The sequence below is a fragment of the Barbus barbus genome (assembly GCF_936440315.1).
Source record: "Barbus barbus genome assembly, chromosome: 44".
In the NCBI taxonomy this organism is placed as follows: domain Eukaryota; kingdom Metazoa; phylum Chordata; class Actinopteri; order Cypriniformes; family Cyprinidae; genus Barbus; species Barbus barbus.
In genome coordinates, this window is record NC_136722.1 from 25,544,902 (window position 1) to 25,563,686 (window position 18,785).

General features: G+C 34.9%; 1 protein-coding gene across 10 annotated transcripts in view; it reads right to left on the reverse strand.

The window, feature by feature from the left end:
- The window catches only part of LOC306863442 (receptor-type tyrosine-protein phosphatase mu-like), a 234,528-nt gene that overhangs the window by 126,096 nt on the left and 89,647 nt on the right, over positions 1 to 18,785 (reverse strand). For all 10 annotated transcript variants that reach the window (XM_079406771.1, XM_079406777.1, XM_079406776.1 and 7 more), the window contains exons 5-7: positions 17,302 to 17,423; positions 15,691 to 15,865; positions 8,081 to 8,374 (exon numbers count right to left, since the gene is read on the reverse strand). In XM_079406771.1, coding sequence (XP_079262897.1) covers positions 8,081 to 8,374; positions 15,691 to 15,865; positions 17,302 to 17,423 — 591 coding nt within the window. The remainder of the gene's footprint in view (positions 1 to 8,080; positions 8,375 to 15,690; positions 15,866 to 17,301; positions 17,424 to 18,785) is intronic.

Consider the following 18,785-nt stretch of genomic DNA (forward strand, 5'->3'; position numbering starts at 1 on the left):
TTTCTTATCGAAAAGTGTTTCTACAACAGCTTGTTTTTTTTTCAGTGTACAGACTTTTTAAAATATATTTTCAGTATCACTTTCTATTTTTTTTTTCAGTAATGAGACAACAGCATACTTTTATTTAGCAATTGATTTAATAATTTTTCCTTTAATAATCTAATTGATAGATAATCATTATTTTTTTTTGTTTTAATTCAGTCATTATCAGCCTTTATACTGGCAATAAAACGTTTACCAAGCCACGATCGCACATTTACCCAACTATTATCAAATGTATTTTTAAATAAATACAACAAAACATTTTCTTGTTACCTTACATGAAGTATTATGATAAAATGCATTATGAAGAAGAATTGGACCTGTTCTGCAGGTGCATTAGAGCTAATATTAGCATCATTAGCTACATAAGACAATTTATGAGATTAATAGTGCACTTTTACTCAGAACTCCCTTTAAACCACATTCATAGTAGGGGCCTATGAAATGTTTTATTTTTCATTCATATTAACCATTTTAATTATTTTATTTTAAAGTTATTAAATAAGATGTATTTTTACCATTATACACCAATAAATGATTAATTTATTACGTAATAATTTGTTACTTTTTATCTACCTTAGTAATCAAAATAATTTGCATTTGCCATTTCTCCCCCAAAATATTTTATTAGCATCTGTATCTGGTTATGATTGTCAGGTAGTGTAGAAATTGGGCGCATTAATATAGAATATGAAATTTTCCCCATTTGACTTTGTAATGTTTCCATCAGAAACTGAAGGAAGTGAGAGGCTTTGTGCTGTTTTAGTGTTTTTGAGTCACACAGAGGTGAAAGTCACTGTGTGTGTGTGTCTGTGTGTGTGTGTGTGTCTGTGTGTGTGTGTGTGTGTGTGTGTGATGGAGGAGCTGTCAGACGTGCGTCTCCTCTCTTCTTTCTGTCTCTCTGAGCGCCGGATTGGTTCTCTGCTCCTCTGCGCTCCGCTTCTCCCAACAGGAAAATTAAACACGTTGATCCCGCTGGAAATGAAAAACTAAATCTCTCCCAGGCCCGACGGTACGGAGCTCAAAAACACTCTTGAAAGTCACCTTCAGCACGACACGAGTCCTTACTGCAAGAAAAATGATCGCGGTGGAGGAAGAGGAAGGAGTCGCAGCACTTATCAGTACAGTACAGGAGATCACAGAGCATACTGTAACGTGTTCAGAGTGCTAATACACACCACACCAGAGAGCTAAACAACCTTTACACTATATAACATTTAAATTATACATATAAATTTGCCATATATTATATTCAGACTTTTTGATGTATTTTGAGCATAATCGACAACTTTTCTTTTTTTTCAGTAATAATGACAACAGCACACTTTTATTTAATAACTGATTTATTTTTAATTTACTTTTATAATATAATTTATAATTTCTCCCCCAAATAATATATATATATATATATATATATATATATATATTTTATGAGACATATATTTATTTAGAAATTAATTTAATTTTGTAACTTTACTTTAATAAATGAATTATAAAATGTATTTATGTAAGTTTTTATAACTTTTTTTATTTACTTTAATTTTCTAATTTAACCCCTCCAAATAATATAAACATTTTTTTAAAATCACTTGATGAGTGATGAATTAATAACTGATTTAATGTATATTTTATTTACTAATTTACATTAATTAACATTAATAATTTCTCCACCAAATAATATTAAAATATATTTTTAAAATAAATAAATAACAATTATTATATTCATATAGAATGTGCCATACATACATTTATAATAATCTGCATAATTTCTTCCCAAATTATACAAAATATATTTTTAAAAATCATTTTGCAGTAGTAAATTATTATGAGTGATGAATTAATAGCTGTTTTTTAACTAATCTATATTAATTAACTAATCATTTGTCCTCTAAATAATATAAAAAATATATTTTGGGGATTTTTTTTTTTAATGATCATAATTGTATAAAATGTGAGTCATATATATGAATTGTCCCTCTGTTCACGTCACCGAGGGGAAAAAGTCCCGCTCATTAGTGATGCTCTCTGCTCTATTAGCATAAACACAGCCCTGAGTGAGAAGCTGCGGTCCATTCCTGGAGATATATACAGAGTCAGCACCAAAGAGGCTTTACAAGTGTTGTGTTCTGAGATGCACTGATGAACACAGGAGTCTCCATAATCTCCCCTCATCTGAGCCGAGGACACTGAGGTTAAATCGGTAACTCCTCTAATGTTTAGGAATCAATACCAACGCTTCGTGTGTGAACGTCAGCTCCAGACAAAGTAAGTATCACGCGTTTGTTTCCAAATGGCCTTTCTGAAAGAGCTGCTTGGCACTCTGTAAGGCTCATTGCTAAAGCTATCATTGTCTCTGTGTGTTTGCTATCAGAATGATCGTGAATATGAATGTGGTTGTTAAAAGCTGCGTATGAAAGCAATGTGAGTCGATCGCTTGAAGGTGTCGAGCTCATAATCAGAAGAGGGACTTATAAAGTTTGTGATAGCATGAGACCAGCTATGTTGTTATTTTTATCCCGCCGTGCTCCCCGTCTGTGTAATTCATAAACGCACATTTATTATGCACAGTATAATCAGATGACTGACTTTGAAACAGAGTCAAAGTGTTTATTAGCAAAGGCTAGCTCTTGAAGCTCCGCCCTCTTCTCCAGGAGCAACAGCTCATTTGCATTTAAAGCAACACACTCAAAATCAGCACGTTTGGGCTCATGCCCTAAAAGTAAGTGGCAATTTTAACAAGCTATAAAAATTGATCTGTGGGGTATATTGAGCTAAAACTTCACATACGGTCTAGGAACATCAGAGACTTATTTTACATCTTGTAAAAAGGGGTATAACAGGTCCCCTTTAAAATAAATGCATACATATATATGAGACAAAAATTATATATAACATTATAATTTTCAAATTTTTTCAAAGTAGCGTTCCTCTGTCGCTCAGATTGTGCAGCTGCTGTAACTCTCATCTCATCAGTGTGGTACAGTAAATCTGAGAGGAACTGTGTTTGTTTGAGGGAGAGCTGCAGCGGGCGGTCATTAGAGAAGAGTCTGGAGTCCTGTCTGTCACACTCCGGTGCTGTGGGATCCGTCAGAATTCGTCAATTACAGCGTCGTGTTCGCACGCTCCACTAGCCAAGAGCTTCTGATGCACGAGTCCAGAGAGAGAATCTGACTGTCATCGTCTTTCTGTTCTCAGGAAACCGTTTGTCTCGTCCAGAAACTCTTCAGAATATCACACTGACATACTGCCAGAACTTCTGCTGTATTTATACTATGCAAACTATCCCATAATGCAATGCGCTGACCTGACCTGCCATTTCCTGCATGTACTACTGTTGGCGCTCGCAACACAAAGTCATGGGTTCGAATCCCAGTGAATGCATAAACTGATAAGATGCATATCTTGAATAATGCAAGTTGATTTGAATAAAAGCATCTGCTGAATATGTAAATGTGATGAATGAAGCACTAATTTTGAATTTATTTATAATGACTAAATTTAAGCACTTTTTTGCACTAAATGTAATTACAATGTGAAAAAGGATGCCACTGCAATGTGAAAATTGCAGACAGAATTACAAAATTAAAAGAAAAAAATTGTTCAATTTTTTTGACAATTAAATTTAAATTAAATTAAATTTCTGTTAAATTATTATGATTAACTGATTAACTAGATGATTAACTGAATGTTTATTCAAAGTTATATGGTCTTTAATAATGTTCACAATATGTTGGCACGAAACATTATTCATATATCATTTATGTATGGCATGTTTTCATCTAAACGCTTTTTTTTTATGTTACTTTGCTTCAGAACATTCAGAGAATGTTCAAAAATAACGTTTGCAGGATGATACAATGCAATGTGGCCCCAACATTCACATAACAAAGAAAAATGTTTTAAAAACTGGACTTTTTCAGCGGTCAGAGAAAATTTAGAAACATTTTCATAACTTAATGGGAATGTTAACAAAAAGTTCTTAGAACATATCTTCACATCAAATCCAATATGGCATCTGTCTTAAACTGTGTTTCTGTGTTCTGCTCCATTAGTGTGTGTGTGTGTGTGTGTGTGTGTGTGTGTGGTGTGTGTGTGTGTGGTGTGTGGTGTGTGGTGTGTGTGTGTGTGTGTGTGTGTGTGTGGTGTGTGGTGCGTGGTGTGTGTGTGTGTGTGTGTGTGTGGTGTGTGTGTGTGTGTGTGTGTGTGTGTGTGTGTGGTGTGTGGTGTGTGTGTGTGTGTGTGTGTGTGTGTGTGTGTGTGTGGTGTGTGGTGTGTGTGTGTGTGTGTGTGTGTGTGTGTGTGTGTGTGTGTGTGTGTGTGTGTGTGTGTGTGTGTGTGTGTGTGTGTGGTGTGTGTGTGTGTGTGTGTGTGTGTGTGTGGTGTGTGTGTGTGTGTGTGTGTGTGTGTGTGTGGTGTGTGGTGTGTGTGTGTGTGTGTGTGTGTGTGTGTGGTGTGTGTGTGTGTGTGTGTGTGTGTGTGTGTGGTGTGTGGTGTGTGGTGTGTGTGTGTGTGTGTGTGTGTGTGTGGTGTGTGTGGTGTGTGGTGGTGTGTGTGTGTGTGTCAACAGGTGGCTCTGCTGGAGGTATGAGTGTAATGTTAAGTATGCTGGGGTCACATGAGTTAATCTGGTGTCAGGGAGACGAGTGTGTGCATGTATGAATCCTGTGTCGGCTCTTCAAAGCGCCGCTCTTTCATGATCTACAGCCACATGTTTATCTGCAGCAGTCTCTGAGATCTGAAGATTCTCTTCATTCTCGTCTGAACACCGTCACAACAGAGAAGCCGCCACCTCAGACGCCGATCCCATTACAACACACCACTCTACTAGAGTACACCAGCACAAACATAGTACAGTACCGTTCATTCATTCATACTGTCTCTGTGTGTGTGTGTGTGTGTGTGTGTGTGTGTGTGTGTGTGTGTGTATATATATATATATATATACTGATTAAACAAATAGACATTTTTGCACATTTTGTGTTAATCCACAACGAAAATATATTTATATGTTGTTATATTATCATATATCATTATATTTATAATATATTACACATTTTTTACACACAAATATATAATACATATATTACATATAATATTTAATGTATACAGTGTTTGCATGTTAATATCTACTGTATGTATGTTTATACCTATCTATACGTATACTGTATATACAGCATTATGCCAATGGTACTATCATAATATGTAAACAGAGCTGTTGTTTCTCAGACAGCCTCTGCTCTGCTCTTCTGTCGTTCTGTTAAAGGCCATCAGAGCAAATATATGCTAATGACCGGACAGTCAATGGAATGAAATGATAATTGATGTAAATGCAGTTTTGTGTTCCGCTCTTTATGGCGCAGAGCATCTTTCGTCTGATTGGCTGATGAATCCTGTGATGCGCTAATGGGCAGTTAGCGCTCGGGCTAATGGACTAGCGATTAGCCTGGCGTGGGAGCGTCACGCGGTGAACCTGAGCGCTGCTAAGATCACAACAGTCATCAGGAATGAGAGTCATTGCACCTGCTTAATTACTGTGATAATTGCATGTGGTTTGCTGGGGGCCTGATGCTAATATGCCCGGCGCTCTGACAAACCCTTAATAACACTAATGCTTTCCTGCGCCATTACTAGAGAAACACCAGACCGTACTCGTACTGCTTCTAAACAACAACAAACACAGTGTTTATTTATTTAATGAACTCCTCATCAGTTTAGAAACAAGCTGCATCTGCGCTGACGACCCTTAAATGACACCAAACTCTAGAGATTCACTGAAGGCCCTGTTAAACGACTCACATGAACGAATCCCAACACACTGAACATAACACAACAACACAACCAGTGATTGGGAAGACACTAACTTACACTAAAACTAACTGAAATACTTTAAGATTCACTGTAGTGAACCAGCTCGTTGTAGTGAATCAGTTCATTGTAGTGAATCAGTATATTGTAGTGAATCAGTATGTTGTAGTGAATCAGTTCGTTGTGGTGAATCAATTCATTGTAGTGAATCCGTTCGTTGTGGTGAATCAGTTCGTTGTGGTGAATCAATTCATTGTAGTGAATCAGTTCGTTGTGGTGAATCAATTCATTGTAGTGAATCAGTTCGTTGTGGTGAATCAGTTCGTTGTGGTGAATCAGTTCATTGTAGTGAATCAGTTCGTGGTGGTGAATCAGTTCATTGTAGTGAATCAGTATATTGTAGTGAATCAGTTCATTGTAGTGAATCAGTATATTGTAGTGAATCAGTTCGTTGTGGTGAAGCAGTTCAAATAAATAAGATTCTAAAAAAGATTCATAGATCACTTCATCTTCAGAATCACTGATTAATTTGAGGTTCTGCTCATAATTTTTAAAATCTTTTTTGTATCAAATTATTAATGTAAATCGTTTTATCAGTTGTAATTAGTGTAAATGTAGCTGTCATGACAAATCTATTTCAGAACCAGCCGCTATCAAAATAATCTGGCAACGGGCACGGGCCAGATATTATTACTGGCGGGCCACTTTTGGCCCGCGGGCTGCCTGTTGCCGACCACTGGTATAGATCAAGGGTTTTCAATATTTTAGACGAGCACTGATGCCCATACTAAACAAATAAAAAAATAAACATTTTATGCATAAAACCCCAAATTTTACTGTGAAAAATGTATGTTAAAAATGTGGAAAACATTATGTTTCTTTTCTACTGTTAGATGTATAATTTATTTGTTTGATTATTTAATCTTTTTTTGATTTTAATCAAATGATTCATTCATTTAAAACTTCAATATTTGTGAAAATATTTATGGTTTATGTTGCATTATTGTTTAGTTTAGTTTTTTTAACTCACTGTAGCACTGTACTGTTAGATGCATTTTTGTTTTTGTTTATTTAATCTTTATAAAATGTATTTAATTTAATTCAATTTATTTATTTATTTTAATAAAATCATTTTCTTGTTTATCTTCACGTTCATACTGTTTTTCCCTAAATGTTTCCACAGACCCTCTATTAAAAACCCCTGGTATCGTTCCGGGTTATTATCATTGACTAAAACTAAAACCGTTAAAAAATCTAAACATTTTTGTTACTTGTAATGAAATAATTGTTAACTGAAATAAAATAAAATAAAATGGTACGCTTATTTTATTTCAGCTAAACTTATTTTATTAAAAGTTTAAGTTCTAAAATAACTAAAACCAAATAAAGTAGAATTCATAAATAAAAAATAATAAACAACAACAAAATTATGAAAACTTTAGCTGAAATTAAAAATGAAATAAAATAAAACTTTAAGCTTATTTTATTTCAGCTAAACCTTTACTATATTACATTTTATTATAAGTTTAAGTACTAAAATAACTAAAACTAAAAGTAGACTTAAATAAAAATGAATAAACACGCAAAAAAATTAATAAAACTTTAGCTGAAATTGAAAATGAAATAAAATAAAACTTTAAGCTTATTTTATTTCAGCTAAACCTTTATTGTATAAAATGTTGGTAACACTTTACAATAAGGTTAAGTAGTTAACATGAACTAAGAATGAACAATACTTCTCCAGCATTTATTAATCTTAGTTAATGTTAATTTTAGCATTATTAAAATCACAAGTTGTGTTTGTTAACATGAGTTAATGCACTGTGAACTAACGAACAAACAATGAACGACTGTATTTTTATTAACTAACGTTAACAACGATTAATAAAGAGTGTAATAAATGTAGTGTTCATTGTTCGTTCATGTTAATTAATACTAATGTTAACAAAAGACACCTTATTGTAAAGTGTTACCAACATTTTATTATAAGTTAAAGTACTAAAATAACTAAAACTAAATAAAGTTGAACTAATAATTAAAAATGAATAAAAAACACGCAACAAAATTACTAAAACTAGCTGAAATTAAAAAATGTAATTAAATTAAATACCTGCAAAAGTATGTAAAAGAGCACTGGCATGGGAAACTAGAGAAACTTAGCTTTCAGTGCAGCTTCTCCATCTCTGGTTGTCAAATGAATCAGCTGTAATCTCGTAAAAGGAGAGTTCTTCACCTGCGCACTTGGTGCGGGCCCTGAGCGGGGGCCCCGGGGCCCCGGTGCCGCCCTCGTTGGGTCTGGTGAGCAGCACGCTGATCTCGTACTCGGTGTCGGGGTCCAGGTGGCCGATCTTGTGGTTGGGTTTGTCGACCGGTTGGCTGTCGATCAGGCTTCCGGAAAGCGTGCGGTACTCCACCTCCTTCTCCACGATCGGCCCGTCGCCGTTGATGGAGTTTGCATTGAGCTGGATCCACAAATAGGTGGCGCCGACCGCCGTCAGCTGAGGAGGAGCGATGGGGATCGGAGGCTCTGAGAAAGTGACAATATTCATATTATTACATTTTCAGCTGTCATATGTGTAATATGTGACCCTGGGCCACAAAACCCGTCATAAGGGTAAATTTTTTCTAATTGAGATTTATACATTATAGGACTAACGACTTTGCTGCTAGATTTATGGACTTTTTATTAGCGACAAATCTAGCGACTTCTTGGACAAACCGTATTTAGTTTCTGAGAGTCGCTGGTACTGTTGAGCGAGCACGAGGTTTTGCAGCGCTTTTAGTTAAACCAGATATTATGTTGCTTCTCTAATTTTACAAGTATAGACGAAATCACAGCACAGCTATTCTCTTTATCTTATGTTTATTTGATTTCATCAGACGACAGCTCGGTTGTAAATCAGGATTTTCGTGCAGATGAACATCTTGGAAAGGAGATCTGGTTCTAACACTTTATTTTGATGGGTCCACAACATACAACATACTGACTATGAGAAACTTTTCAAGTATATGTCGACTTATTCTACTAAACCTAACCTAACAGTCTACTCAGAGTTAGTAGACATGTAGTTGCAGATTAATGAGAATTAATTGACATGTAGTTGCAAAGTTACTTATAATTCGTAGAATGTCCCATTACATTAATTTTAATAAAAACTACATGGACATGAAAAAATATGACAGAATGACCAAAAAAAGGCAAAAAAAAAAAGACTAAAACTATGTAAAATTACAACGAAAAAAAATAAAACAATATTAAATTATAATAGTAAATAAATGATACTAAAATAACTTGAAATAAATATTCACTAGAACACAATGATGCGAGATAGTGAGAACATGAATTTAATTCCAGTGTTTTTCTGTGGTCTTGTGTTTCTGATCCTCATGCTCTTGTTGATCATCAGATGAACTGAAGCACGGCTCGTGGCTCTCGAAGGCGAGTCGTTTTGTTAATGAAACGGTGAGATGAGTGAAAAGCCGCGGGTCAACAAAGAGCCGTTTAATTCCGCCCCGCGACTCTGGGCTTTAATCTTAAGTGCCGTAATTAATCGGCGGCACGTCGCTCGCACACAAAAGGCACGACTCGCGATCTAGAGCGTAATCTTCAGACGGGCCGCCTGATTCCTCTGAGCTAATGACTTAAACCAATTAATTTCCTGACCTTCATTGTTTTAGATGAGCACAATTTCATTAGTCGCCACCCCAATGGTCCTGCTCCAATTCACCCACCACACACACACACACACACACAGAAACCGCCATCAGAGCATGAAAATCTATTAGCAATACAAGACAATCTGCTTCGGTGTCACAGTGAACCTGAACACAAACAAGGCCCGTGACTGATGTTTCTACAGGAAAAACATCTGTTTTATCATGTTTATCATGCATTTGCTGTTGAGTCTCAAACGCATCAGTAACACTCTACAATAAACTTAAAAAAGGTTTAAAAATATATATATTTTACAATAAAAATACACTATTTTCCTTGGAATCATATGTTGGAATGGCATCTTTGGGCTAGATGCTAACTCAGGAAAATAAAATTAAATAAAAATACAAATTTTTAATAAAACACGAATAAAATTATAAAAAACATAAAACATAAAAAATATAAAATAAAATAATAAAAAATTAAATAAAATAACTAATATAAAATATAATATAAAATGATAAAAAAATAATAAAAGAAAATAATAAAAAGAAAATACAATTATAAAACAATGAAAATTACAAAATAAAATTATAAAATATAAAAATTTAAACTAAAATGTAATAAATAAGACGAAATAGGAAATTAATAAAATAAAATTTAATTAATTTAAAAAATTTAATAAAACAAATGATAAAATAAAATGAAATTACAAAAATAAATGACTTATAAAATTAATTTTTGAAAAAATTAATGAAATCAAGTAAAATGATAAAATAACAAAAATAAATTAGAATAGAATAAACTAAAATGGAGTAAAGTAATGTGCAAAAACAGTATCAAAGCAACTGAGGAAGTGAGTGCTCACTACTATGATGCTGATGATAACAAGCACATTCAGAGCATCACGGCTGTCTTTAGCACACAGGAATAACATCATCATCAGACGGATGGACTGTAGGATCAGACTGAGAGCTCATAGCAGCAGCAGCAGGTCTGTAGAGGAACCGTAGAGCGGCGTCTGGATGTGGAGCGTGCAGAATGCCAATTACAGCTGCGCTAATGGAGCATCCATCATCCTGGCAGCTGTGTGCAGGTGTGACCACAGACACGCTCCGCTACACCCACAACAACAACAACAACACCAACACCAACACCGACAGCGACATCTCTCTCCATCCTCCCACTGACAGAGTCACACGCGCTTCAATCTGATTCCCTTCACTGCTGTCTGCTGTCACTCACACACATCTACAGACCAGAAGATCACAGAGACCGAGCATGATTCAGTCCTTCACATGCATCTGATCAAATCTGGACACTTTACCAAACCCGAACGAGCCAAGCTCAAACTCGACCGCAAAACCATTCGTTCACATGCAACTTTCTTTAAAAAAAGACACATTTTTAACTTCTGCAGCAGAATGAATGCCGCCAAACACAAAAAAACGTGAACAAAAAATTTGTAAGTACATAATTGACTTTGGCATCATTTTGACTTGGATAATTGTTATTAACATTCGAGAAAAAACAGCTAAAAAAAAAATCCATCCTCAATGAAAATTTATATTTTTATTAAATTATTTGGAAACACGGTTTCATTGCATAACTTTTAAACCTAATTAACTTGACAAAATGTCATCTAGAGTATGTATGAATAAGTAAATAAATTAATATTTACTGAAATCAAACTGAAAAATTACTTGAACTTCTAATATAAATTCCATTCTCATAAAATTTATAAAATACCAGGGAAAGGCTAATTAAAGCTAAATTCCTGTCAGTATGTATGAATGTATAAATAAAAAAATATATTAATAAATAAATATATTAATAATGACTTATTCTGAACTTCTGCAACTTTATTTTATTTGAAACATTATACTCTTTTTAACTATTACAACAAAATGAATGCTAATAAAGCTATAAAGCCAATAAAGCTCATGTAAAACTGATGTTTATGGGTAAAACATTTACTTAAATGCCATTTTAACTTACAAACTTTAAGTCCATAAATCTTATTCAAAGATATAAAAATGAATAAGAATACTGAAATACACAGTTATGGCCGTTAATAAATATTTTTGGCTGTCTAAAAAAAGTTCAAAATTAAAAAAAACTTCTTCTGCATTTTTTGTCTCTGATGAGAAACTGTGTTATGACTCGACTCAGTAATCATGAAATAACACGTATGACCCTTTAAAACATTTGCTGTCTGGTGGAACTACAGTAGAAGCGTCTCGTCATCAGAATCAGAATCTCAGATTACAGTCTGTGTGACTTCAGTGCGAGTAAAGCAACCCTTCGCTCACAAAAGGTCAGAGGTCAGCGCTCAGCTGTCTGTGAGTGTGTGTGCGCGCGTGTGGCAGGTGTACACACACACAGCTGTGATGTTCCCGCTCGCATTGCAGTAGCACACACACACTCTCTCACACACACACACACACACACACTCTCTCTCTCACACACACACACACACGCACACACACACTCTCTCTCACACACACACACACACACTCTCTCTCTCACACACACACACACACGCACACACACACACACTCTCTCACACACACACACACACACACACACACTCTCTCACACACACACTCTCTCTCACACACACACGTACTCTCTCACACACACACGCACTCTCTCTCACACACACACGCACACACACACACACACACTCTCTCTCACACACACACACACACACACACTCTCTCTCTCACACACATACGCACACACACACTCTCTCTCACGCACGCACACGCACACACACTCATACACACACACTCTCTCACACACACACTCTCTCACACACACACACTCTCTCTCACGCACACACCCACACACTCTCTCTTACAAACACCCACACACTCTCTCACACACACTCTCTCTCTCACACAGGCACTCTCTCTCACGCGCGCGCACACACACACACACAGCTGTGATGTTCCCGCTCACATTACAACAGCAACACACACACATCTGATGTGGTCTGGTATATTTAGAGGAGTGTTGGGCCGCACCCTGATCTCTGTTATTGGGATGTTCAGGGCTTTTCCTCCATTCACTGCAGGACGGAGTGAATCTGAGCTGATGTGACATGACAGAGAGCTGAACTCATCACACACTGCAGGACAACTTCCTCCTCAGAAGGTCGAGGAGGACACTACTTCCCCTCGGTTCTGTGCTTACTTCTCATTCTCTTTCACTGTCCTTCACACAGAAGAGCATCTGAGTGCCTCAAACTACAGTATCACTCAATATACAAAAGAATAAAGGTCCACAGTGAACACCCGCCACACACCAGACGCACATAAAAAAATGATTCTAACTGTCACTAACATGCAAAAAAATTAAGAAAATGTAGGTAAATGATTTCATTGTCATATATTAAAAATATATTTTTAATACAAAACATTTATATTTATAAATATTTTTAAATATATTTAATATAATAATATAAAATCGGACCTAAAATGTATTAGAAATTTAAAAATATCTTTAAATTTAAACATATTAAAATATATATCCGCACATAAAAATATAAAAACATTATATAATTATACATATATTTGTATAATATTACACAATTATATTTTAGGGTCAAGTAAATATATTTATACATATAGAAACTGACATTAAATATAATCTTATTATAATATTATTAATATTTTATAATAATATATTTTTAAAAAAGTATTACTTTAAAAATACATTTAAATCAAATATTTTAACATATATCTATCCATACATATAAAACATTTATGTTTCTAAATATTATAAATATAAAAATACATTTACAATAAAATACATAAACATATATTTATAAATATAAAAACTGACATGAAATATAATGCTATTATAATATTACTAGCATTTCATAATTTATATAAAATTATAACTTGGCAAATATATTTAAAATCAAATATATAAAAAATTATATCCATGTATCTAAATATTTATATTTATGAATATTATAAATATAAAGATCAAATCTATTAATATATGTATTTATTAATATAAAACTCATATTTAAAAATACTAAACATTTAAAAAAGTATATTTATAACAAAATATATTTGGGAATATAAAAACAGAAAAATCATTATTATAAATATTAAAATATATTTATAATAAAATGTATAAAAAATATATTAATAAATACATTTATATTTATAAATATAAAAAATATAAATAAAAATATTTTTTAATATACTACTGGAAAAAAGCATATTTGTGGCCAGTAAAGTGTATTTTTGGTGGTAAATTCATTGGCAGAAGTTCATTCTGGCACCTGCAGCAGACTGGCATCACACGTGTGTGTGTGTGTGCGTGTGTGTGTGTGTGTGTGTGTGTGTGTGTGTGTGTGTGTGCGTGTGTGTGTGTGTGTGTGTGTGTGTGTGTGTGTGTGTGTGTGTGTGTGTGTGCGTGCGTGCGTGTGGACAGAGAAAGGAAGCATGCTGTAAATGATTTATGACTCTCATTGTGCTGTCACAGGACACAGGTCAGTCTTGTTAACCTGCAGGCATCTTTCTCCTGGAGGAAACAGAGCGTTGTGACGCCCGTCGCTGCCCTTGGCCACTCTCATCACATATACACACACACACACACACTCTCTCTCTCTCTCTCTCTCTTGCTCTCTCTCACACACACACACTCACTCTCTCAATTCAATTCAATTCAACTGAGCTTTATTGACATGACTGTGTAACATCACAATGTTGCCGAAGCAATAAATATATTATAAAAATATATATCACACACACACACACACTCTCTCTCACACAGACACAGACACACACACACACACACACACAAACATAAACACACGTACACACACACACACACACACACACTCTCTCTCTAACACACTCACATACAAACATAAACACACGTACACACACACACACACACTCTCTCTCTAACACACTCACATACATACACACACACACACACTTGACAGTCAGATATTTAATCTAAAGTGGCAAAATGTAAAATAATATGATTTGCTGAGCCAATTTGGGATAATAAGCAGAGAGAGGCGTGACGAAGGAGAGGAACCGCTGCTGGAAACCACACACACACGCAACACAGAAAACACACACAAGAGAGGAAAATCCCAACACTCGTTATAATGACACAACTGATATCTCTCTCTCACACACACACACACACACCGGCTTCGATCCAAAACTAGTGAAGTGATTGCTCATATTAACGCTGCCTAATAAGATCATCTTCTTTTGCATCTACAGTAAGAAAGATATTTTAGGCTGCTTGATTTTCCTACTTCGCCCATTAAAACATCGTTTACAGTGCAAATAAAGCTTTTACTGAAACTAAACAGAAAATTCTGAACTCATGTAACAAACAAATGTAAAAATGAGAAGAAATTATATGAATTTTGCACTTCTGTAACAGAACTGATTTTGCTAAACATCAAATACATGTAAACATTATTTCACAACTGGTTAATTGTCATAATTCACCCATAAAATATCCTCTACAGTCTAAAAAGAGCTTTAAATGCAAATTAAACTACAAAATTACTCATTCTGAACAGCTGTAAAATTCTTTTCTTTTCTATTATTTTTATTATTTTTTTCTTTGCAAAGACAAAATTAACAATTGGAAGAAATACTATAAATATTATATTTTCAACTTCTGCAGTAGAATTAATGCTACCATATACTAAACATGTATGCGTGCATTTTCATTATATATATATATATATATATATATATATATATATATATATATATATATATATATATATATATATATATATATATATATATATATATATATTTATTAGTGCTGTCAAACTATTAATCACAATTAATCGCATCCAAAATAAAAGTTTTTGTTTACATAATATATGTGTGTGTACTGTGTTTATTTATTATGTATATATAAATACACACACATACAGTATATATTTCAGAAAAATGTTATTTATATATATATACACACACACACACTGTATATATGTTGCTTGATTTCCACACACTGAGGAATTGAGGAATCGATATTATGGTCGATATTATGGTCTGTCAATGTGAAAAAAAATCAATGTATCTGACATGTGGTGCATAAAGACATTAGTCTGAATGTAACCTGAATATCACACATGTTCTCCATCATTTGTTGTGTTAATGCACAGTTAATGCGAGTGGACTCACGTTTGACCACCAGAGCTCCGTAGCTGGACACTCCGACTCCTCTCTCGGAGCGGACGATGCAGCGGTAGCGGCCCGAGTCTCCTTTGGTGGTGTTGACGATGTCGAAGGTGGCGGTGTAGCGTCTGGAGTTCACCGGTTTGGTGTCCTTCATAGGAGCCTCGCGTCCTCCGATGCCCTGAGAATCAAACACCACCACAACATTTCCAAATATAGCTCACTCCAAAATCAAAGTTTACTGTAGATATAGATCCAGCTCTGAAGACCGACAGTCATTCAGTATGTAAATATTTAATATGACGTCACTGGCATCTGTTCAATTCTGCCCTTTGAGAAAAGTCAATGGAGGATTTACAAACTTATCCTGAATATCCAATACAGCAGTTGACACAGTGTGTGTGTGTGTGTGTGTGTGTGTTCAATCAGATGTTCTGCTGCTTTTCTGTTTGTGAAGTGGGAATACAGATCCGTCAGTCAGAGAGATATTTGTTTTTCACTGACCACCAGGATTATTACTAGCATTAACTAAACCGACAAAGCTGAAATAAAACAGAATAGAAATATTATATGAAAAACTTCAACTAAACCGTGTGAAGTCGTGATGAAGCCGTGTCAGGGAGACGCTGTGTGTTTCTCGGTGAAAGCAAAAGCACTTTATGCCGAAAGTAGATGCAATTAGGAATTATTAAGATTACTTACAACAGAACAGCACAACCCAGATGTTATCACAACGCATTTTATGGATGACTGTTTCGTGAACCTAGGAGAGGAGGTAATTCTGACTTTGCTCTGACAATCTGGCGCTTCTGAATCAGTGACTGTAAGTATGTTTTGTTAGTAGTTTAAGTATTTGCCATTGACTGTTCAAATGCAGAGTTTTGCGTGTCGTGTGTGTGTGTGTGAGAGAGAGAGACAGGGTCACATCACAGTGGAGTCAGCTGTCTTAACCGCGGCTTGTGTGCAAACACATACGAGCTTCATCACTGTGTCTGCCACACGACTCTGTTCCCCTCTCGGGCTGGAACTGATAGTAAAACTAAGGACATTATTAACTGTCTTTACATTTATTTTGAAAGCTGAAACTCGCGATTATGGAAAGAGCCGTTACAGTGTTCAGCCAATCACAATGCACTGTGCCAGTTGGCCAATCAGAGCAGACTGTGCTTGTTGGAAGGAGGGACTTTGTAGAAAACGAAGCGTTTGAGAGAGTTTGGGCATTGAGGACCTACAATAATGTACAGTATTTGAAAAATAATGTGTTTTTTTTAAACGTTAAAGCATGTCAACATATTCTGTTACACCAAATACACAAAATAATGATCTTTAAAAAAGCATCTTTAGACCCCTTTAAATAAAACCTAAGATTAAAAAAATAAATAAACTAAAAAGAAAATGACAATTGAAAATGTAAAGTAAACTTAAAATGTAAATAAAACACTATAATATTATAGAAATAATACTAAAATAACACACTGGCCTACACTGCAAAAAAATATTTTCCAACTTAGTATTTTTGTCTTGTTTTCTAGTATAAATATCTAAGTAAGAAAATCATGTTTTTGCGGTGTACAGGCCGGCACAGCAGCTCTGCTGATTGTGTTCTAGTGAATTTACCTGGAGCCAGAGTTTGTAGTTGACATGATCTTTGGGTTGGCCGTTAATGGTGCACTGGAAGGTGGCCGTCTGTCTGGCGTTGACCTCCACAGTCTTAATGTGCAGGAAGTGAGGCGTGTTCACTGACAGACAGAGAGAGAATCAGTGAGCCATAGCAGAGAACATTACAGTGAATCAACTCAAACGACTCAGTGAATCGCGTGCGGAGCTCCTCCAGACGTCTTTCACCTGTGAAACTGCAGTGAATCAATCATAAAATGGATCGGCACACGTTCACTCAGCACATTTCCATCAGGATATTACAGGTTCAGCCGCTGCGGTTCAAGGGCAGCGAGGAGCGTTTTCCAGACGCAGCACTTAGAGAAACACGCGAGGAAAGGTCAGAGAGACACAGAACACATCAGCCTGAATGAGAAACTAGCCACCAGCCCCAGAACCCAGACAAACTGAGACAGAACTAGCCAAAGGTGAGAAGAAATAAAATAGCAATCTTAGAAAGAAATTAGAAATGCTGCCTGAGCAACTAACTGAAATAAGATGTATATATATATATATATATATATATAAAATAAATAAAACCTAAAATTCAAATAAAAAATAGATTTTTATAAAGAAATAAAATTAAACCTAAAATACTAGAATTACTAAAAATTCAACAAAATTAGAAGAACTAAAAATAAATTTAACATATAATTTAAAATTTAATAAAAACTACAATACGACATTAATAATAAAATAACACTAATGAGCACATACACACACAAATGCATGCAATGCATTTAACTGGATCACACTGTTAAAATAAATAAATACTAAAACTGATTTAAAACTAAATCAATTTTAAAATAGAGGAAATAAATAAAACCTGAAATAAAAATGAAACTTAAAAAACTGGAAATTAAACAAATGATTTTTTTTTATAAAAAGTATGATATAAATAATACTAAAATACTGCTGTGCACATAAACACACAAACATGTGATGCATTTAATTGGGAATAATGTGATTTCATGTATAAGTTTGAGAAAGAAGCATGAGGAAAGCACCACACACACATCAGCCTGAATGAGAAACGTCCATCAGATTCATAAGAAAAACCAAATTCAAGTTACAGCGGAAGAAATCAGAGTAACTAGTGAAGGTAACAATGAAAGTTCATGTGATTTTAATTAGTCGTGACATTCATTTAAAGATCTGAACTATGGAGGAGTTCTGATCTGATACTGGAGGATTCATGATCTGCATGCATTTCGCTGGAAATGAAGTGATTTCACGTGCAAACAGGAATTTAAGAACGAACAAGGGAAGAGAGATGGAGGGAACGACTCCATGAGTGATGAATAACAGAAGAGGAGAGATGGATGAGCAGGTGAAAGAGTGAAGGTCAAACATCATTCAAAACCAAACACGCTTTCATTTATCAGCTGTTATATGAGACATTCAGAGACGATTATTAATTACGAGATTGTGATGCCGTATGACTT